The sequence below is a fragment of the Diorhabda sublineata genome, chromosome 7 (genome assembly GCF_026230105.1).
Source record: "Diorhabda sublineata isolate icDioSubl1.1 chromosome 7, icDioSubl1.1, whole genome shotgun sequence".
Lineage (NCBI taxonomy): Eukaryota > Metazoa > Arthropoda > Insecta > Coleoptera > Chrysomelidae > Diorhabda > Diorhabda sublineata.
In genome coordinates, this window is record NC_079480.1 from 5,611,129 (window position 1) to 5,635,909 (window position 24,781).

General features: G+C 30.4%; 1 protein-coding gene across 2 annotated transcripts in view; it reads left to right on the forward strand.

Moving 5' to 3' along the window:
- Positions 1-24,781, forward strand: part of LOC130446343 (acyl-CoA synthetase short-chain family member 3, mitochondrial) — a 64,981-nt gene that overhangs the window by 14,083 nt on the left and 26,117 nt on the right. The window contains exons 1-2 of one of the 2 annotated variants that reach the window (XM_056782542.1): positions 6,182-6,481; positions 17,254-17,416. In XM_056782542.1, coding sequence (XP_056638520.1) covers positions 6,442-6,481; positions 17,254-17,416 — 203 coding nt within the window. In that variant the 5' untranslated portion in view covers positions 6,182-6,441. Of the gene's footprint in view, positions 1-6,181; positions 6,482-17,253; positions 17,417-24,781 lie in introns of those variants that run through there. The other variant, XM_056782543.1, reaches the window with a different exon arrangement.

A 24,781-nucleotide genomic window follows, 5' to 3' on the forward strand; every position in this document is an offset into this window, starting at 1 on the left:
TCAAACAACATATAAGTCGAATGGCAGACGATAGATCAATAAAAATAGTATACGATGAATCTTTAATTGTAACACAGACCACGAAAATGGTGAGGTGGAGTGACAACCTAGAACCAGGATGAGGAAAGATATCGAAGAAGGGACAGGCCTATTATGGAAAAAAGAGGAAAAAGAAGCATGTTGACTTGTCGAAATATATAATACAAAATGGGTCTGCTATTGATATTCAATACTGTATCAAGATATATGTTTTTTAAGATAAGTCGAAATTATTCCAATATCTCAGTAGCTTACGAAGACACAACAAAGAGATTTTATATAGGAGTAGCAATAAAAACATTATACTTCATTTTACTTGGTTAATGTCTATTCTACAAGGGTTGCCTGTTGAATGTTTGTCTTAACATAGACAGAAATTGTGTAAATGCGGCATCCAACGCTCGAGTAGCTTACGTAATTTCCTGTCATTACATAGCAGATGATATGGCGGTAGCCTGTTCGAACTCTCTGACCTTAATCCGAAGGTCGTTTAATACACCTTGTTGAACTTTTAACATCGCTAGTTTTGCAGTTTTTAGATACTGTTACGGCCACGTGTAAATTGAACTACCCAACATTTTTTGGTCGTAAGTGATGGTGCAGAGTCTCCTTCTAATTTCTCATTTATTTGCTAGGCGTATTATCTTCTTTATAATCTCTCAATCAATGCGCAGACATATATTCCGACTTATATTGAGAAATAATTGTTGACAACTACAAGTTGAGGTCAGAAATTTGTCAGATAACCCTCGTATCTACTATGTATGAGAAGAACTACTTAGATTTAGATATAGCTTGAACCTTCATAAGATATAAGATTTTCATTGCTTAAAATATTTAACTTTTGGTATATTTTCTACTAATAATTAATTTTCGAGCTGTTAAGGCGAAAAAACATTTGGGACAAAAAATGTTACAAATAATCTGATCTTACCGGCTAAGATGCATTCAACCGCTGAGTAGCTCATTCGATTTTATTCTTAACAAACTTACCCGAGACACATTGTCTTATCCTAACTATGACTATTGAATTCGAATTGGTATTCAGAAAAAACAATAATTATTCCAACGACATATTGTTCATTTTTTCATGCCAAATGATAAATAGTTACATTAAGTCTAGATAAAGGGCACCGACTATTTTATCGTTTCTCGCCTATCTATATGACCAGCCAACGTCTGTTTTGAAGGTTACCTCTCCACAAGTGTTAAGGTATTTTTAGCATCCGCAAGTCTGCCCGCTAACCCCATAGGTTTAAGGGTAATTTACTATAAATTTTATTATTTTCATGATATAAGTTCAGAACTTACATTACCATTCGCCAAAAATAAATTAAAGACAGAAATAGTCGCTAATTTACTGCCGATTCTTATAGGAGAAATTTTTAGATTACAAGGCGTTTAAAGGGGAATCAGAATCCTCAATTAGTTTTGAGGACTGTAAAATGAGAATGGTTCTAGTTAATATTCAGTGTATTCGCAACAAAACGGACGAGTTGTATTTGTTGTTGGAGAAATTGGGGTACCCGCAGATAGTTGCTATCATTGAATACTGACTTTATGCAAATGAACTAGTTTTTATTGAAAAATCTAGAGTTATTAGAAGATATGACAGGGGTAATTCAGCTCTTGGCAGAACCCTAATTTTGTCTTCCAGCGAGGACTTAGTTATATTAAATTATAATTTTTAACTAGTAGAAAATAGTTTTGAGTTTTCTGGAATTTACAACAAAACAACTTTACTAATGATTGTGGCATTCGAAGGTCCATGGTAAATATTCAGTCATTTCAGGTAAATATGCACATGGATTCACCAACTAGAATTACTAATACAACTTCTATAGACGACATCAGTCGATCTAAGTTTTGAGCTCTAATATCATAAGTTGCTTCGGGAATACCTGGACAAGTTAAATAAGCCAGGCAAAAAGAATTAAGCAACCCTCCAATAGGTTCTGAGACACATTGAGTGCAAGGAATATTTCTGTGAAATCGGCTACGGAATATTAGAAAAGAAAGTAGATAAGAAAATGCCAGTTAATGGAACCATCTACACGGGTTGAAACGGGCAAATATTCTTTCTAGGGCATCGTTGCGTCAATAAACACCTGAAGACGCTAGATTCAGCAGAGAATGCAGCGTGCAGAGATTCTGCTACGTAGAGAACGAAACCTCTATCTAAATTCTATGAAATTGTGAGATACTTCGGAACTTGTTTTACACCTGGGAGAGTATAAAATAGAAGATTGAGAGCAACGGGAAAAAGGGACAGAATAGATTCTTTGGGTATATGTGTGTATGACATTTTAAATTAAATGTATTCATGTTGTTTCGCTTCAATACATTTTCGTTAATTGAAATATTAGTCAAGATCGAAGTTGAATTTAATGAGGAAAGCTTCCAGAGTATTGTTGTATTCAGGATCTAATGAATGATTCGATTCCATTTCATTTTTTGATGATATTTTAAATTGGTGAACCTTCGAAAATAGTGGCCTGTTTATAATTCCAAATTCGGTAATTTCAAATGTCTTGCTATATCTCTTGCCAACGAGCCCAATTTATTTATTCCCAAGGGCTATTTTCTACATTCCTATCTATATTTTAGTAATTCAAAAGAAGCGTATCGCATCCGTGCAAGGACGAAGCTTTCCACAATTTTATAAATTTAGTAGAATTCTTCTGTGATTATGAAATTTCTAGTGACTTTGGTTTTAGTATTGGTTAATTTTATTCCCCATTCCCCTGTAAGACTAATAGCCAAAGCAGCCTGAAATTAAAACCAAAAATAAAATTTTCCATAATACTTTTGACTATTTTAGAATATGTTTTTTCATATTCTGTTTTGAAACTGTGCATAGTTTTGCATATTTTGAAGCAATAATAGGAATAATCAATTTCTAACAAATCTGAATCCTATTAGTGTAAAAAACGATGAAACAGAAGTTGAAAATAACAATAATGATCTTGTTATATGTAGAAACTTTGACAAATGTTTTATATATCACGAAATCTGCCATCGCGCGCCAAACCACCAGCAATTTCATCAGGCAAGGTTTCATTTGAAGAGTTAATAGAGTTGTTAAGTTTTCTTGAATTTCTTAATGTTTTTTTCTCATAAGAACTGCGAAAAAAAATTAGCGAAAATGGTCCAGCCGAGCCATTCACGCATGATGCCGTGACCAAGGGAAATAAAGATTCTATTTTATATACGAGTAGATTAGGCATTTAGTGAAGTAGTCAATTGGCCTTTCTTTTCCCTACAAGGTTATTTAATTGTAGAATTACATCAGTTTTAACATTAAAAAAGATTTTCTGCGATAATGTAATGGTACAAGTTCAGGTCCAGAAATCATTTGTAATAGTTTTATAAAAACTGTAAAAGAACAAAAATTTCTCCAAGCACAATTTATGTAGAAAAAACTACATAATTTCCGAATTTCCCTTGATATGCTAACTCCACAAATGTCTGATACGCTACTTCTTACTGGTACAAAGTGAGCAAAACTACTAAAATTTCCATTTACTTACAAAATGTTCCAGAAAATGTTTTGTCAGACAGGTCAGACAACCTTCGTATGTATAAAACTTTAGTCGTCTATAACACCAAAAATAAAAATGTATGTTGACCTTCCTAAATACATGAAACAGTGTGAAATGGATAAATTATTATGCATCAAATATTAAAACATTTTCAAAATAGCAGAGGAGAATTGATCTGAATATAGACGTTATGCATGTAACTTGTTTTATAAACTAAATTTGTCACAAAATAGTGAAAACTTTCTGAATCTGTGAATAATTGAATAAATCGGTGAATAATGTAAACGATTATCTGACAGTTATATATGTTGTTGACATTTCACTTCGAAATACTGAATTCTCAACTTGAAACTAACTTTTTGCAGAAGATTAATTGAAATATTTAATCAATACTCGACGAATTGATATTTTAGTAATGATCGATGACGGGGTTAATTACAAAACTCAAACTTTGTGAATAAGAGATATCCTCACTTCCCTAATAGTTTATGAGATACCTACTGGGTATAAAATTTATGTATGTACTAAGAATGGAACTTGAAAATACTCGTATAGGTACTACACATCATCGAAGAGAATAAATGAATATACACTGATTGATACAAAATCAGAATTGAAAAAACTCTTACTGAACTTCAATTCACTCTTTTAATGATGTTCTACTTTGCGGATTTACCACTGAAGGTAAACACTTTCTCCAGTCTCTGAAGACGATAACTTGGTTATCGAAACACGCGTCACACAGTGTAATTGTTGTGTTGGTGTTGTACTAGTACTAATACTAGAAGTGTGTACAGTGTTTTCACTATAACGGTTCCAAAAATTTCTTACTTCAATTCAGTGATTTTTGCGATGGTTTTGAGCTGTGAAGGAAAATAAGTGGAACATATCTTTCCTGAAAGACCTGGATGGATTTCTTTACCGAATTCAAGCTGGACACCGATTGAAAAACCAATATATGAATATCACGGTAGTGTATTATTGACAATTTGTGGCTATGCTGTACGAGGATCCAGTTTTATCCAAATTTATTCAATAATGTAGAGTTTGTATAGTTTTTAAACGAAAGTGGAAGGGGGACATTGATAAGCAAACAACATCCTTAGTTTACATGGTCCGGACGTAATGTTCCAAAAGCCGCTAACCGGGAGCTGATTTCGTGTATCAGCACACAGTGATCCATATTAATTCTTAGAGTATCTAAGTAATCTGTTACGGTTAATTAAGAAAATTTGATGCAGAAGGTTTTGTCGAACCAGGAACATTCGGAGAAAAACTGATGTTTTAAACAGGACGAGGCATTGCTACGGGAAACTTTTGGAAGAGAAGAGCATCCAGATTTTATACCATCGGATGCCTATCTATGGGGTGTGTTGAAGGAAAAGGTCTTCAGCGGTACAGACCTATCCAGAAGTGTTAATGATTTAAGTAAGAAGATTGTCTCGTTTTCTTATTTAATAATATCAAGAACAGTGTGAATAGTCTATATTTCATTGAGAATAATAGTTATAAAAATTTTGCAGCGAAGCCATTTGTCCAGGATTTCAGAAGGTTTTGTCATACTCGAAATAAGTGTTTGAACATTGTGGAGGAGGTATCATTTCCTGAACATCTAATTTCAGCTATACATTCCGATTTCATACATTATTCATAGGATGTCCATCTATGGAGTATGTTGAAGGAGAAAGTCTTCGGCGCTAAAGACCTACCCAGAACTTTTAATGATTTACGTGATAAGATTCTCTCGTTTTTCAGGAATATGTAGAAATAAATATTTTTGAAAATGTTTGCGTGACCATTATAAACTGTGCCTACAGTTCAATTGCGCACATTAATAAGTAAACAACTTCTTTATTTTCTATAGTCCCAATGTTATTTTCCAAATATCGCTGCATAGTGACCGTGTCACGATTTAGCGTCAGCTCACAGTGTGATTGGTCCGTATTTCATTGAGAATAATGATGACAAACCTATTACTGTTAATCAAGAACGTTATAGAAATTTTATGGTGACTCTATTTATCCAGGATCTCAAAAAGTTTTGTCATAGGTACCAGAAACATTTTGTAGACAACTAGTACTTTAAATAGGCAGAGGCATTGCTACAGGAAACTTTGGGAGAGGACATTATATCCCGACCAACTATGTTTAGATATCCATCCTGATTTTACACCACTGGATACATATCTATGGGGTATGTTGAAAGAGAAAGTCTTCAGCGTATAGACCTACCCAAAACTGTTAATGATTTACGTGAGAAGATTTTCTCATTTTTTACAAATATGCAGCTCTAAAATATGTGCTCTAAAATATATATGGAAGTTTGCTTAACCGTTTTAAACAATGCATACACCACTTAACCACCGCATTTACCAGGCATGGCTGCTTGTGACTTTTAGATTCTATTAAAGCCTTTAAAATAATTAGCTCAAGGTACAAATGTACGGAAAATGTATTAAGCATTATCATGCTTGTATTGGCTCGAAAACTGCCTATTTTGAAGGCGATAATAAAGATTTATATTAAAGTTCATTCGATCACATGGTAAAACTTTATGCCGCGACATTAATGGCAAAAAAATTAACCTTGGTACTTGAACTTAATTTATGTCAAAATATTGCTAGTATTGTGCAAAATGCCTCGAACGTAATCATGTACTTTCTATGTGAAATAATTTTTTCGGCATTTAATATACCCTGACACCACCAGTGAACTTTAACTATCTTATTAGCATTTTGAATTGTATGTTAAGTTAAGTGTCTACCTGAATCAAATTTAACAGTGAAGATAAGTTACGGTCATTTCCTGTGTATCATAAAAACTGATGTTAGCTTTTTTGAAGTTTTGAAATAGATGAAAATATGATTTCCAATGCAAAACAACGTAGTGAAAAAACCAAGGGTGAGTTTTCATATTAGCATCTGTGAAAAATGTCAAACTCATATATATTTTAGTTTCCCACTAATATTGTTGGTAATGAACGGTTAAATTTGATTTGAGGTAAACGAGGATGTGCAACTTTCAAAGATCATAATTTGAGCATTCAATACGAATCCAATAACATAGTTATAATAATTTTATAATTAGGATAAAAATTATTAACAAAGTAATTCAGTAACTTTTTAAGAATGTTGTACGGTATGTTCCAAATAACCGATTTAGTCAACTATCTATACATAGATAAAGAAGGATGAGTAAAATTTCTTGATCTTTGGATTTTGGAACTGCTTTATAATGTGATTTTAAACGAACAAATTCATTTACAGACGTGGGTACTCAAGTAATAAGTGATTTTATTTCATAGAAACAAGTAGCTTCTCTTTAATTATCTGCCAAAAAGTAAAAACGTATCTTGAAGGGACAGGGTCATAAAAAGATCAGATGCAATATCTTAGAACACTAGAATAATTTTTAGTTATTTAGACATTTTTAGTCGAATTTTTCCTTGAAAAATTAGACTATTACGGTAGGCATGACTAGAAGAAAAATGGGGGGCACATCATTTTTCCCTTGTTTTGAGACCTCCTGAACACGATTATGATGGTTTTTCGAATGTCTGTAGTTTGGTTGAAAACAGATGAATATTTCGAGGGGTCGCAGTGCAAAAAAGTGGTTTTTCACCTTTGCTCACCTCTGCAGGTCAAACGAAAAGCAACTGAAAAATGAAATTTCGCATGTAGGTTCAATTAGTTGCGAGATGATTTCCTGTCTAAGGTCGAAACTTTCCATCTCCACCCTTCTTTATTTTAAGGTAATTTTTCTTATTATTTTTCTTATTTTTTGGCCAGAAAAAGTTTAACTAGAGGGTTCGAACTTCGCATGCAAGTAGGGGTGATATTGAAGAATTGTCTTTCTCAAGTTTTCTTCTTCAGTTCTTCAAGCACAAAACGCCCGAAATCATTTTGATCGTTGTAATTGTTGAACTGAACCGCCTCCTATTTAATGAATAATACGAGTATGATCGTTGCTAGGGTGATTTTTTTTACTTCCCATTTTCGAAATTTCTTGTCATTATGACAATTTTTTCTTTTTTGTCAATTGGAATGGAACAAGAGGGTTCGAGACCACCGGGTCTATTGAAATTATGAATTTTCATTCAAGAGAGAGAGTTAACTTGTGAAATGAAAAGTTATTGAGGAATAGCAAATTTTCCATATAAAGAACTAAGATTGAGAATTATTAACATTTCCAAGAAATTCATTTTATGGAAAGATTTGTTTGTGTATTAGTTAAATTCTTCATTCGACGAAAGATTCGACTTTCGTGATGGAGCTCTGCTGCTCACGGCTTTTTCAATATAAATTTCAATTTGTTCCAAATGAGCATTTACAAGAACCAAAGATATTTATAAAAAATTAAAATGATAAGAAAATGTTAACGCATTTTGAAGTAATATATTCGATAAGAATTCTCCTGGCCGTGACAGTTTTCAGTTAATATAAATAAAAATGGAATCAGAGAGTTCTGTAAATTCGAAACAGTCTTATTGAACCTGAGATATCAAATTTAGAAAAAAAAAACAAGATATTGAAAACATTGTTAACTATTGAAGAAAGCCCACAGGAATCTTTAATAGTATTAATTATTACAACAATGTACAGTATGAGACAAAGCAATATTCAAATTCTGTTCCAGCAGCAAATATAAAACTTTGAGGGTTACCAGAAAAGTTTCTGACCAACAAATAAACGTTCTTGTCTCATGAAAATATCTTTCCTGTGAGAGAAAATGTTAGATTAAGAGACATAAAAAAGTTGCTAGAGGCCAGATCATCTGAATATGGTAGGTAGTCAACTAAAGTGAATTTTAGCTATGGCAATCACTGAAAAGGTCGTGATAGAAAGAACACTTTCTTTTTTCACAAATAGGATCGTTTTTTGCAATTTCTCTCTTTAACCAATAAAGTCATGATTAACATAATCTATCCAAAAAAAAAACGGCTTTTCCGGCCAATCAGTCTTTCCTTTTTCTGAGCAGGTCTTAACTGTTATTTCGTTTCAAGAAAGTGGTGGATCCAGGTTTCGTCTGCAGTTATGAATAAATGAAAAAAATTCGACTCATTTTGCTCCAACCGTGTCAAAAAGGCATGGGAAACAGTTCATTCTAATGCACTTTTAGTTCAAATTGGACGGATAGCTTATAACATGCATAATTTTCAGTCATATAAGACAAATGCGATCTTTTGATATGCAAATATCTCTCAAACCTTAATCCGAAGGTAGTCCAGAACCATTTGGTACACTTTTTCAAGAATATTTAAGTTGATACTTGATTTAAATGCACAGAATTTTACATTCGTAAATAATGATGCAGTGATCGCTGCATAGATTATAACTCCACTTCATTTACGTAAAGGCTTATTCCCTTTTAAAAACAAATATTTAATAATACCACAATAGTCAATTTTTTGTATTATCAAAATTCTCAAAATAACGCACTTTTATGATTTTCATACAGAAACTAATCATACAAAATGACTGAAACTAAGAGGGCATTTCTCTTATAATATCGTATTGAGCTGGTGATGACGTTTAAAAGGAAAAAAATTTCTGAATTTATCAAACTTGTGAAGTGATCACTAATATATTCGAATATAAAGGGAAAGCAAAAACTAAATGATCATAACAAACACGTTTATGATTAAGAAAGTTGTACATACCATGGCAACAAAAAATTAAAGGAAGAGGATACATAGAAAATACAGATTCTTTATGGGAAATGTTTAAGTAAATGGGCCTCGTTGGGAGACAAAAACAAAAGCCATGAAAGAAACTCTTAGACTACTATTAGAAAACATGGTATCAGTACTTCGAGTTTATTTATGTGTGACTTCCAGGAAAAAATTTTAGCTATTCATGGAACCATTTCAATGAAGGATTTTTCAATTCAATACCATGAAGAAAGATAATTACAATGAGACGAATTGTGAAAATTATAAAAAATGAATTCCTACTTTGCCTCCAATGTCTCTTCTTGTAATGGTGAATGCTCCTTAACATATTTAAGAAGATGAAGCACCAGATTCGAATAACAGAAAACAAATTATAATCAATTGGTTGATTTATAGTATATAATATTTTTTATTACAAAAACATCAATATTCGATTCGTAGTTGCATTCCTTTATTCCGAATACTTCCTCTCACTGATACGGACCTGGGCATTCCTCCATATTTCATTCTGTTAGCTGTGAAGAAAGCATTGTATTGAAAATAAGTGAAAAGAGGAATAACAAAGATAAAATTGAACTAGCTCGGGAACTGAGCGATTATGGTTCCTGTTCATAGATTGGAATTGTGTGAAATACAAAAAGATATAAAAACAATTTCTTTTCTCCAATAAGGTAACATTTACCCTACATGAAACAGTCATCAAGTTAATTTGTCGTTATTGGAGTGTGTGAAACCCTCACGGGATTCGAGAAGGTTGACCTCAGTATTTCATCAAAGTGAATTTTTGGTCATGGCAAATAACAAAATAATTGAATTTCAAGGAAACGTTGAGTGAAGTTTAAGACAATTTTATGTTTTTATGGTAATATTAATAAAATTGTATGACAACCTCTTTCTGGTGATTTGACTATTATATTATTTGGAAAAAATCTATAATCCCTTGAGCGGATAGACAAAACTTTAAGAAGAGTCAAATACTATAAAACGTCGTAAATTATAGTCCTCTAGTCATGAGATGAGCAAGCATTGAAAGTAAACTTTCTTCACTTTGTAATTCATAGCAAAATAAAGGGTAGGAAAAATATAGGTTGGTGCACAGCATCGTGGTTAAAAAATCTCTGTCAATGGTTCAGGAACTCAACAACTCAGCTACTCCGCTCAGCAGTAAATAAAGCAATGATAGCCAACATGGGAACCTACAATCAATAACTTTATTACAAATTTGTTTTGGGGGTTTTTTCATCGTCCCCAGTTTTTTAAATGGTATACCAAATCTTTTAAAAAATATTAATCGGTTTACTTTAGGATTCTTGTATATGTATCGCGCTCTTCCCAATAAATTCATTCACTTCCTTCAATTTCCCAACTAAAAAACATGTTTTATACAATAATTGAACGAACTTGACAGATTTTATCAAAACGATTTTATAAAATAATATACGACATATTAAACATGAATTTAGTTTTTTCAATTGAGGCGCTCGGTATATTTTTCTATTTTGTAGAAGCTCCTTTTTCCTTTTATTTGAAAAACTAGACATTCGTTTCCAGTTGTTAAGTGGTAGCCCACGATAAATCGACATACATGTTACACGTTTGGCATTCATAATTATTTATCAAACATGCCTTGCTACACAGAAGCTGAAAATGTTCAATTTATGCGAGGAACAGCAAAAAGTCACAAGGAGAAAATATAAAATTACTTTGATGTCGCGAAATGAAAATACTTTTTCAAATATGAAACGAGACTACACAAAACAAAACTAATATAATTTGTGTTATAAACTTTATTTTTTAATGCCCTACATTTTGCTTTACCGGAACCCCATCTTACAATATTGTAAAAGTGGTATGAAATCAAACGCGGGTAATATTTAACATACGATAAATCTGTGCAAATTCTTGCGCCTGAAAACATCAACTGATTGTATAAAACGTCTTGTTACATACCGGGAAATTGAGGTATTTTTGGGTACTATTATACATGGGTATTTAAGGTTATGTATATCGGCGAATCATATTCGTTCATGACCCCGAAACATAATAGTAATCAACTGTATACACAATTAACATAAGATAAATCAAACAAAAAATGACATTTAAGCATACGATTACCTATTTCTTTGGCATTACTCATATTACGGCAAGAGCTACAGTAAATTTAGACAGGTAACACTTTTCTTATTATTCCGTTCATTCTACATTTTCATCACTTTAATTGCTATAGCTTCGAGAATTGTAAATTAGATGAGCTAGGTCGTAAAGGTTTGACTTTGTCCTATTGTGTACCTCGGACTGTTTACTCTTACCTCTTCTGTGTTTAAGACTGTGTTGACTGTAAGTATCGTAGCCTTTCTCTATCGACATCCTCGGTTCTGGCAATGTTAATCAAATTATTGTCTATTAAAAAATTGATTAAGTTGTAGAACTGATATAGGTTCAATTGTGTCATATCCAGAAGTCATAGATCAATATTAATGTAAGTCTACCAGAAGGTTTCTAGATATCTGAAGGTTCAATACAAGATCGGGTTCAGGATACTACTCTATGGTGATTTAGTGGTCTGTTAGGTAACTTGAGTATGTTAGAGTAGAAGTACTGCTCCAAATTTGTTTGAGTTATGGCCAGCAGAAATTCGGGAAGAAATGGGCAACTTCAAGTTGATATAATCGCTTTATAGCGTCTACGAGTCGAGATATGAATATAAAAATGAAAAATCAGAATATTGATTCTTGAATTTAGGTGTCTTCTGTTTTAAAATGAGTTTTTTTTTAATAATTTTTGGAAAAAGATAAAATTTGATGTTTCGACTTTTCTTTAAGTGTTTATCAAAATACTTTCCAAGCTTTCAAAATTCAATATTCAAAGTGATGTTGATAGAACTTTATAAAAAGATTTTATTTTGATAAATCAATGTTGTTCAACGTTTGTATAACATTTTTATTTATTTCTATTTCTATGCATTCTGTATATTCTTCCAAATATGGATGACATCAGTTGAATTCTCGTATATTTGGAAATATCTTTTTAAAAATCAATTTAAAAATAGTCACTCAACTCAAATTCAAATCATTTTAATTTATAATATTCTCTGGCGATTGAAGAAAAGTATGTTTTTGCCGTACATTCAAACAATTTCATCTCATTTCGAAATTCATTCATAATTATAATAAAATTTGAAATCACCTGGATGAAGATTTGAGTTCAAATAATGAATCTGATGTCATGTATTTATTTGGAAATAGAGGCAAGAAATCATTTCTTCCATATTCCTGCACTTAACCACTCACAATCTTGAAAAGTAACAAGCCTTTATAATCGGCGTCTGCTTTCAATAAAGTTGTTTCTGTGAAGGGGCTTTCATCATTATATATTTATATTTAACATTTATAATATCAACATAAGATGAGAAAACTAGGTTTTGCTCAATTGTTCTCTATAAAGGAGCTCTGTGTTAAAAAATATAGTGGATTTTGTGACAGGAACTTTGAAATGACTTGTATTTGTATGACATTTAAGAATATAACAAAATGCTATTTTATTAGCAAACTTTTCAATCCTTCGATCTGTCATCTATATAATATAACATATGACATAAAGTGCTCCTATTTAAGTTTACCCTAAAAGCATCATCATCAGATGATTTATATCTTTCCAAAGTACCCATTCGATTGATTAGAAGGTTCCCAGCGGTATTTCTACTTTTTGAAGCAATTTTCGAAATTGCTTTCAGTGCATACATCTCTTCGTTATTAAACTGATTTCCTTAGAGAGACTTTTGTAAGCTGAACCAACAGTTGTAGCTACATTCAGAACAGTGCTAGCCTTGTGAATGCAACAACATCTACCAACTAACATCTTAAAATTATTTACTTACTTTGTTCTTGACTACGCAGTCACGTTTGCTTGGGAGATATATACCTTTTCTTTCCCATTTCCCTTTGACTTGACTTTCTCTTCAAGGTCTTTTAGATGATTTGTTTTAGGGATAGATTAACCTATTGTGTGGGATCAACCCCACTTACTTCGCACACCGAGAAAAAGTGGGATAAGCACTGGACATAAGTAGGGCACCAAATCGCATTGATTTTCCCCAAATATCGGCCTTATAGACTTCGGTAGCACCAATTATATGAATTTGCTTAACGGACTAGGTGCCATCGATATGAACTAATCAATCTCTCCAACTACTGGGGTGATATCAGGATGGTTTGACGTCCGTCATTGACAAGGGTGATTCGCTCAAACCACTTAGTGGCACAGATCAATGCCCCTGTCTTTAACTTCTATAGGTCTATGCTTGGTTAGATTAGTACCCAATTATACGTGCGGTAATTATGATCATCAAATCATCCGCACGTCTTATCAGCAATAACTCTGTGGCTGGATTAAAGACAAGGAAAGTATTCAAAACATATTCCTCTTCTCACTATAGATGTATCGATTTTTATTCTTATTCTTATTATTTACTGGTCGTTAAATTTGGTTATATTGGATTGGAAAAAGGAATTTCGGTTTTATAGTATAAAAAGAATTTTTTAACAAAGAATATTTTCTAATCAATTTATATTTTCTATTCTGCACGCGCTCATAAAATTTCTGATCCTGATCAGCAAAAAACTGAACCAGATGCGATTGTAGGTCATTGACATTTGTGAAAGTTTGACCATTCAAAGGATTCTGCTAACTTTGAAATAAATGGTAATCAGAGGGTGCTAGGTACTAGATCAGGGCTGTATAGGAGATGTGGCATCACTTCCCAGCCAAGCTCCAATAGTTTTCCACGAGGTGCCAAAGATTCGTGAGGCCTTGCATTATCATGGTGGAACACTAAACCTCTTCGATTTGACAATTCTGGTCGTTTTTCTTTGATTGTTTCATCCAGTTTCATCAAATGTTGACAGTAAACATCGGAATTTATCGTTTGGTTCATTGGAAGCAACTCAAAAAACACAACACCTCTGTAATCCCACCAAACTGACAGCATGAGCTTATTTTGTTGTTTTTCAGCTTTCGATGGGGTTTGTGCTGGTTCATCGTATTGCTCCATGATCTTTTTCGAACTATGTTCTAATCACCAGTAATGATTCTTTTCCGAACTATGTTCTAATCACCAGTAATGATTCTTTTCAAAAAAGGGTTGGTTTCATTTCGTTTAAGGTGCATATCGCAGATGTTGATTCTTTGTGTTAATTGAATTTCTTTGAATTCATTAAGTACCCAAAAATCAAGCTTCTTAACTAGCCCAAGACAAAGTGTTTTTCAATTGTTGTGTGAGATACATGTAGCTCCTTCGCAACCTCTCGAATAGTTATATGACATTACATATTTCTTTGAGAGCCGCAGCAGTTTTCTTTCCTTTAAAAAAGTAATATATGCCGAAAATGTTTGTTTCTACACCCACAAATAATAGCTTTAATAAAAAATCACGCACTAATTGTTTCTAAAGTTACGTCAATGTGACCAGTATCACGTAACAAACGGTAAAGTACAACACTAACATAAGTTATTCAAAAAATAAAGCAACAGACTCTCTATCAGTAAATACCGAAAGTACTTAGTTGCCAACCTTATATAATCAATTTATGCTTTTACTCAATATTCCTGTACCTTGGTTTTTGCTTGAATTTTTTATATTTTTGGTTATCTTCCTTAGAATCATACACTTAAAACTTTTTTTTGATCTCTATTAATTATTATAATCATTAAAAATATTCAAATTATACTTTATAGATGTTACACCCAGTATTCTCCAATTTTTATGCTTTATTTTTAAATATTATTAATGATGACGAGCAAACAAATACTTGCGTCAATAGATAATAATCAACTTAATGAATAAAACATCATTTTGTTTAAAGATTTTTCTATACATGAATATACAATTATTTCAATAAATCTGAATTTATAAATTGAATTAATTCAATATATTTGAACTATTGAACATTGACGTATTGGTATTGTAAATAAGCGAAAATTGGGCTAATATAAACTTGTAAAAAAAGACAATTCTCGCAACTCAGTTCTTCTAACGTGAAAAGTCGTGAGATCCATTTAAATCGGTTGATTTATTCAGTCCCTCATTAAGGGACCTTCTGTCTTAAGTTATTATGTAATTAGCTAATCTAACAATATCTAACAATAGGGACTATATTAATATTTAAATTCTTTTATGTATATAAAATAGATTGACTTGGTTATGGCATGAAAACGCAATACCATCAAAAACAAAACTTGTGAAAACAACCAAGTCTTGCAGCTCAGTCGGCGCGATTGTGCAATCGAACTAAACAATCTTATTTACTATAGTATGTTTTGCTTATGAGTTTCATTAATTAATTAATAACTTTAGACAGAAGGTCCCTCAAGTAGGGACTGAATAAATCAACCGACTTGGTATTACATGGATCTCATATTTTGGTTGAAGAACTGAGTTGGGAGACTTGGTTATGTTTTTGATGTCATCATTTCTTTTTGTAGATAGACTCTTTTTTCTACTTCTTAAATACCAACAACGAATTTTTTAAACCGCACTCTGTGTCTTATCAGCTTTTTTTTATTTTGGTAAGCAGTCTATCTCTTTTTATTTTCCGGTACTACTTCTTAAGCTTCACCTACAATTTTTCTCGAAGCCCATTCCCTCTTTATGGCTTAGATGTTACAATTTTGGTCAAATGAGACGCTAAATGCTTCTTAGTCTATCGTATCCACAAACTGAAGATTCCTGTGCTTTAATACTTCCAAAGTCGACATATGTAACCCGCCTAGGCTTGTAACTCTCGATAGTGCCATGTAAACTTGATCGGGTGTGAATACTCAGAACCGATATCCATCAGAACATTATTGAGTCTGAGGCCCTGACTTTTTTGTATAGTTATAGCTTAGGCTTTACATATGGGAAATTGTTATATACCTACAGTCGTACCAGCCTATCACATCTTCTGGACTGAAATTCCAAATATTTTAGTTTTCCTGTGATTTATGCACTAACCACCAATTGTGTTAGAATTTGAAGCTTCTATGTCTACTAGAAGTGGCTTAGAGTTTTGTTGATCGGTTAGTCAATGAGTGACTAGTTATAATTATTAAACTACTGTCTCAAATTAAATGAAATTTGAAATATACCGTGTTTATACATTGCTTGCTTGGTTACTCGAAATACAGGCTTCTAGTTTAATCTACAGCGAAATTATAGGGGGTCGAAAATGGCCTGAACTGCTTCGTGAAAAGGATGGTACTGACGTACCGCTGTACATTATTAAAATTTATAAAAGTTTTACCAAAAGAATCTCTTTGGTGTAGAATTGAACGATGTTTAAGTTCACTTGAAATTTTGAATAAATCTAACCTTAGAAAAGTTATGATACGAACTGTGTAACTAACGCCCCCTACGAGAATTAATTAAAAAAACAAATTCATGTGATGTATCAGCTTCCTAAACATATTCCTCTAAAATGTTATCACAATGTTACCATTAATTTTGGCAACATTGTAAAAAATGTATATAAATTTTTTTTCTCACCGTCCTATATCTTGAATACGGATGCTACTAAGTTTTGAGATATGGCAACACTGATGTGAATATGTCAAATCTGATATTGCCATCATAAAGCTTGACATTTTCAATAGTGAACGTACTCCCCCGCACGTATTGTCATACGATTGCTACTTGAGTTGCTTACAGATACATTCATCTTGGTTAATGAATGGATAAACAATAGAAAAACAATAAAGCCATATCCAATTATGAATATTTGTTTTTATTTGTCTATCTCAAAACTTAAGTAGAGACGGGAATCACTGTTGTTTGAACTACTACCCTGTAGTAATAGTACCTTGTGTCTTTGATAGTAGAGCTAGTTAGAAATTTAGAATTTTCCGAATGAAAATAAGGAATATTTTTAAGTGCGAAGCTTTTTCATTATCGGGAAGCGATGCGCTATTTAGTGGAATTGAAAAAAAAAATTTGGAGAATCGAAAGAATTATTGTTTTTATTTATAGTGAGCAGAACATCAGTACCATTTCCTTTGGCAAGTTACGACACAGTATATGCCGAGTCCATTCAACATCCAGATCGTTTTTGGGCCAAAGTTGGGCAACTGCTAACTTGGTCCAAACCATGGAAGCGAGTAGTAGACAATACATACGAACCTTTTACAAAATGGTAAGTGTTATTTGATATAATGATATCATAGTTATATAGTGTGCACGTATTATGTACACATTTCATCCTAATCAAAACTAATTTTTTCCACTTTATACGCTGTTTTTTCTTGTCGATTCTGGTTCTGTAACCAAAAACAAGAGATAGAATTGAAAAACAACTCTTATCTAAACCTCGCAATAATAGGCATTTCCCACGGCAGCACTACGAGTCATTTTAAACTTGCACCCTTTAAGGTCTTTATAGAAAGTGAAGCATTAAAGTTAATTCTGTGATGCTCAGAGTAAGAGTCGATCGAACTCAGATGGTCATCACATTACTTTTGCATTTACATATTTAAATTGCTAAATATTTCTATAAAGACTTAAAATTAGTCGAAACGTCAATTTTTATCTTTCTTTTAAAAAAATTATTTAAAAAAAACTAATTTTGAAATAGAAGAATATTTAAAACATAAACAAAAGGTCTAAGAAATAAGAAATTATATATAAATATATATATATATATATATATATATATATATAAATATATATATATATATATATATATATATATATATATATATATATATATATATATATATATATATATATATATATATATATATATATATTGTTATGGTATGAATATATCCAAAATAAATTATTAAATAATAATAAGATATAAATAAAGCAATAAGTTCAGTTCTGTTATTCGGTTATTTAGAGCAGTTTATCACAATAAAATAAATAACATTCTTTATATTAAGTTTTGGCCAACACTATATTCTAAATTATTATTTAATTTTGACAAATCCTGTATAATCAAAGAATTTAATCCATAAATTGACAGATAAAAACAGGAGCACCAACTTCAAAAATTTGTGTGACATACCAACATAAATTTTAAGGTTATAAATGATAAAATATAAAAATTTTTACAACTGCAATGATAAAATTAATAACATAGGAATGAAATAAATACAACAAAGAAATTATAGAATAATATTATTTGAATAAAGTCACAATAATTTAAAAATTTAGAAATGACAATTTAGTAACTAACTTTTAAAATAAATATCATTGGTTAAAAGAAAAAAAAAAGTTTGTTTAAAAAAAGAAAAAAGGAATGAAGAAAAAAATCAACAACGAGAAAAAAATTTTTTTTTTGGCAAGAGAAAAAAGAGTAAAATAATTTTAATTGAAATTTAAAAAAATTAAAATCTTGATAAAAAAGGCATAAAATATTCAAAGGATTGATAATTAATAATTGTATAAGTGTAGTAATAAGAAATTAGTGAAAACAATTAAATAAAGTGAAATAAGTGAGAATACTCACAAAGGGACAATTTCCAAGATAAAGAAGTTGTGAAAAGGAAAAGAACAGGAGTGGAACTACAGCGGAGTATCCGTTTATTCTGCAAGGCCGTAACAATTTCCAATTAAAAAAAAAATAATTAAAAATACAACATAACACTTAAGGTACTGTTCTATTAAGTTTAAGTATTTCCTTTAGTATATAATATTTGAGTTCACATTTCCATATAATTTAGTTTTATGAATGTAATTATGAGTATGAATGAATGAATGAATGTTTGTAAAATAAAATAATTGTAATAGCTAGTTAAGAAATTGTATATTTTGAATATTTTATTCATTATAAAGAACAGACCCGGTCTTAAAACTATTATAATCTGACCTTATAACCATAACAATTTATCGCAATAAAATTTTTTAATTTGACCTCACAATATAATACCCTGAGAATAAAAAAAATAATAATAACATAATAAAATAAAGAAATTCAAATAATTATTAATGGCGCCCAAATTAAAATCTGATTTTATTTAAAATAAAATTTATAAAAATAAACATTACACATTATCATACCATAACAATATATATATATATATATATATATATATATATATATATATATATATATATATATAGAGTGGTCCAACGAAAAGTTTGGACCTAGCTTTTCTCTTTTTTTTTTGTAATTGAATTCAAAAATGCTGGGACACGTCGATTTTGCTAAACCCAAAAATTTTAAATGTAAAGAGGGGTCGATTGATATATCATTTGAAAGGGCACAAAACTGTCTTTCTAATGATACCCTATTTGTTGAATTTGACTAAAATGCAAAAAACGGCGTTAAAGACATTAACCTGAAATTGCCAACTGCAATCGTTAGTACATTCCAATGTTTGTTATTTTTAACATGTTTTGTAAAAAAAAGTGAACTAGCCGTTAAACTGATTTATTAAAACCTTACATTAACAAATGTTGAAAATGTTACCCATTTGATTCCATACAATAATACAGATTTTGTTAAAATCGATTTCTAACATTTTGTAGCATATCAGGTGTAATGTTTCTGCACTCTGCTGTAATCCGTTGGCGAAGATTCGGGCTTCGTAGCAAAATATTTATTTTTCAAATGTCCCCAAAGAAAAAAGTCTGAAGGCGATAAATCCGGTGACTTGGCAGGCCATTTAATTCGGCCTCTCCTTCCAATCCACCGTCCAGGAAACCGGTCATCTAAGAACTGACTTACAGGATCCACATAGTGCGCAGATGCTCCATCCTGCCGAAAATGAAGCCGATCAGCAGTCATCTTCAATTATTTGTGTTATTAAAGAATCGATTGTTCTGGAATGGAATAAATTTTGTACCGTAGAATTGAAATAACTTGAAAAGCCACCAAACTGAATCAATGAAGAGACTAAAATAAACTGTGTTAATTCTTTTCCTACACGTATCTGCATTTTTTATTTCAACAAAAAACGCAAACCATTAGTGAGGAATTTAGTTCTGATAAATAATGTCGTGTTTTTGAAATCCCATGTTCCTTTAAATTAAATAATTTAGAAATGATTGTAGTTGTTTTCACTCGTAAGAATTTGAATTTTTCGGTAATACCAAAATTATCGGCTTAATGTCTTTAAAGCCATTTTCGCATCAACTGTTTTAGTATAATTCAACAAATAGAGTATCATTAGAAAGACAAATTTGTGCCCTATCAAATAATATATTGGTCTACCCCTCTTTCCATTCAAAATTTTAGGATTGTTACTCGCCCCCGCTAGTGGTTAAAGGCACAAATAGAATAATATGTTTAAAATGTGTCCCACTCAAAGCAAAATAGACGTGTCCGAGGATTTTTGAATTTAATTACAAAAAAAAGAGAAAAGCTAGGTGCAAACATTTTGTTGGACCACCCTCTATATATATATATATATATATATATATATATATATATATATATCAATTGTAATTAAGTCTTTGCCAGTTATATTATGAGTAGTTTTTGTTAATGGGAACATGGCAAAGACACACCAAAGTGGACTAACTTCAATATATTTTCCGAGGTTTCGAACACTTATGTATCCATCGTTTAGTACTGAAATTATGATCAAGTACAATATAAGTAAAATGTATAACAATAATAAAATTTTACTTACAATAATTAATTAAGATTGCCGGTGATTCTTGAAATTATTAAAGCTTGTAAAACTCATAGAATTCAAAATGCAATATTCAAATTGAATTATTGATTCTGGTTACTATTAGAATTTTCATTAATTTTTGATTGGTTAGATTTTTAATGACGTTGAATTTTTACCTTTTTATCACTCATGTGAGAAGTTATCCGACTAATCAGGGACCTTTTCGACTGTTCAGTCGGATAACTTTTCACAAGAGTAATAGCAGATTATATCCTGATAGATGTTCATTAACGACTTATGTCTATGACGAAGGACACAATATGAATTATGAATCTGCCAAAGTTTTGACAATTGAAAAAAAATACAAAAAACGTTTATTTTTAGAAACAACATATATTTCCCAAAATGATCAATGCATTAATAAGAAAACAGATTTAAATAACCTTAGTGTAATTTATGCATATCTTTTAGATTTTGTAAAAACAAATTCTATGAAAATTCAACGCCATTAACAACCAACTAACCTCATCTAACCTAAAAATTTCAACTTCACTTCAGTAACAACTTAACCTTTAAAATTTATTGTCATTTATATTCTAGCCAATGAATATTCAACTAAATTCATAACGACCTAGCCTATTGAAATTTAATGTTATCCATAAATTCACCAATCAATATTAAACATCATTCACTAAAACTTATCCTTATCTAACCTATAAAAATTCAACGTCATTCAAAATCTAAACTAATCAAAAATTAATGAAAATTTTTACAAGCTTTAATAATTTCAAGAATCATCGGCAATCTTAATTAATTATTGTAAGTAAAATTTTATTATTGTTATACATTTATACATCTTACTTATATTTTCATAATTTCAGTCCCAGACGATGAATATATGAGTATTCGAAAGCTCGGAAAATATATTGGAGTTAGTCCTCCACTTTGGTGTTTCTTTGCCACGTTCCTAATAAATATCTACTTTATATATATATATATATATATATATATATATATATATATATATAAATTTCTTTAATTTTTTATTTCTTAGATCTTTTGATATATTAATGCATCTAAATGTTCTTGATTTTAGGTCTTTTCTGTTTTAAAATTAGTTTTGTTTTTGATAATTTTGATAAATTTCAAAATAAAAAGATAAATTTTGACATTCCGACTTTTCTTCAAGTCTTTATCAAAATATGATATTGACACTGACAATTTGCTTATTTATAATGATCTATAGATCACCTTTATCAAAAAAAACTAATTTTAAAACAGAAGAGTCCTTAAACATTTAGATGCATTAATATATCAAAAGGTCTAAGAAATTAAAGAAATTTATACCGGCATGGATGAAATAATGCCTACCTACCGTAACGTTAAACTTACATATGAAACTGAAGCCAAACAGAATCTAAAAAATTTCGAAAATATCCTTCACAAAATTGCAAAACTGTAAAACCAAATAATTTTTCTACTCAGATGAAAAAAAGATAAGTCGATGCCCTACATTTCTAAATTTAAAATTATCCCATATAAAATTTACAAATAATCGTCTGCAGCATAAATATCAAAACCACGTTTTATCTAGATTTATTTTCCTTGTCATACAACTATCTATTACCGAATCAACTACTCTAATAAGAAAAATAGAAAATGATTTAAAAAACACAACAGTTAAAATAAATGAAGTAATTCCTATTAATATTTTCCAAAAATTTAAGGAAAAATGTCGCGAAAGAACTGAATTACTTTTTAATAAATGCAAAGAAAAAAATATCAAGAAAATTGATAAGCAAATTTTAAAACAACAACCTATAGCTGAAAATACAAATGAAATAAAATCAAAATGGAGGAAAACAAACGACAAAACAATATCAAACCTCAAAATATAACTAAAACCAAAGAATTCATAAATAAAAATAGAAATCTCAAAATTTTGAAAGCAGATAAATGTAATAAAACTGTTATTATGAAATCAGAAGATAATAATAATAAAATTATTAAACGATAAGACAACTTACAAAAAAACTAAACAATACCCTACGAATTCTTGTCAAAAACAAAATAATGATCTAATTCGATCAACTTTTTATTTCGCCATCAGATGCAAAAACATTGAATATTCACAATGCCTTACCCCCTAAAATATATGGTTTACCAAAACTGCACAAACCTGACATTCCCCTTCGACCGATTGTTTCAAGTATTCAAACTCCTCTCAGCCCTTTATCCAATTATTTGAAAAATATTTTGAAAAACATTTTATATCAACAACATAAAAACACATAGGACTTAAAAGAAAAATTGAAAGTATAAAAATTGCTAACTAATATACAAATATTCCTGTTACCATTATGAAAAATATATTAATGAGAAAATGGGACAAAATTAAAGAATATACAGAAATACCTAAAAACGTACTTCAAATATGAGTTTGAAATATATAAACAAATTCTGCTGATTGTGCTATAGGAGCTTCCGTTTCAAGTGTTATAACACAATTAAGAATGGAAGATCTCGAGGAAACTGTCCTAAGCAAACTTGATATAAATATTCCATTCTTTTTGCGATATGTATATGATTGCATTATTGCCGTACCAAAGAATCAAAATGAAAACATAAGTAAAAAATTCAATTTTTATCATGAAAAACTTTCACAATCGAGGTTGAGCAAAATAATAGAATCAATTTTCTTGATGTCACATTATATAAAATTAACAATAACATAATGGTATACGTAACCAAATTGATCCTCAAGATATTTAAACTTCAATTCGTGTCATCCTATGTCACAAAAAAGATCATTGATAATAAGTTTGGCTGATAGATCTATCCAACTATCAGATCCTGAATTTAGATGTTTAGCTATTCAAAAAGCAAAAACTGCATTGAAAGAAAATAATTATCCGGAAAAAATGATAAATAACATAAAGATAAGAAAAGGATAAACAGATACCACAATCAATTTAAAAACAAAACAGAAACGAAACAAAACACAAAACATTTTTCCCTACCATTTTTCCAAACCATATGTACAAGGACTTTCCCAACAATTATCGAATTATTTCTATAAATATGATATTAATATAAGTCATAGAGGATATAAAACATTATCCAAATATTTCATAAATTAAAATCTAATAACACACCAAAAAACAAAAGAAGTAATATTATATATCAAGTGCCTTGTACTAATTGTGACGCTGTCTACATAGGGTAAACATCTCAGTATTTAGAAAATAGACTAAGAGGTCATCAATACCAAAAAAAATAGAACTGCCTTAACGAACCATGAAATACCAAAAAAACATAAATTCAATTATAAAGATTCAAAAATTCTTGAATCGAAATCTAATACACGAAAAAGAATTTTTAGAAATGGTTCACGTTCATAAGAACGAAAAAGCTATAAATGATAAAAAAGATCTAAATAATTTAAGTAAATATTATTTTATAAATTTTGTAAATTCTAATAAATTTAAATATTACCGCTATATATTTGAGAGTCGAAACGTCTAAATTACTTTCTTTATTTTGAAAACTATCAAAAAAAATAATTTTAAAACAGAAGAGACCTAAAATCAAGAACATTTAGATGCATTATATATCAGAAGAAAAAAATATCAAATAAAATTCTTTGTACTACAAATGACTTAAAACCAATGCTGTCACCGTCATCGTCATCTTTATGCTACATGCAACCGATGCCATTATTTTTTCTACGACCGTATATACAAAAAAGTATACCAACCCATTTTTCAAAAACTATTTTATCCCAACAAACATAATAGTATACAAAACTTTAACTAAAAACTACTAATTATTATAAATATTAATATTGAAAACACAATTTGTTGTATTCTGTAGAGTAGTAAGAATTGTCGGTCCAGTGGAGTTATTTGGTTTCAACTGGAAAGTAGTTGACGTCG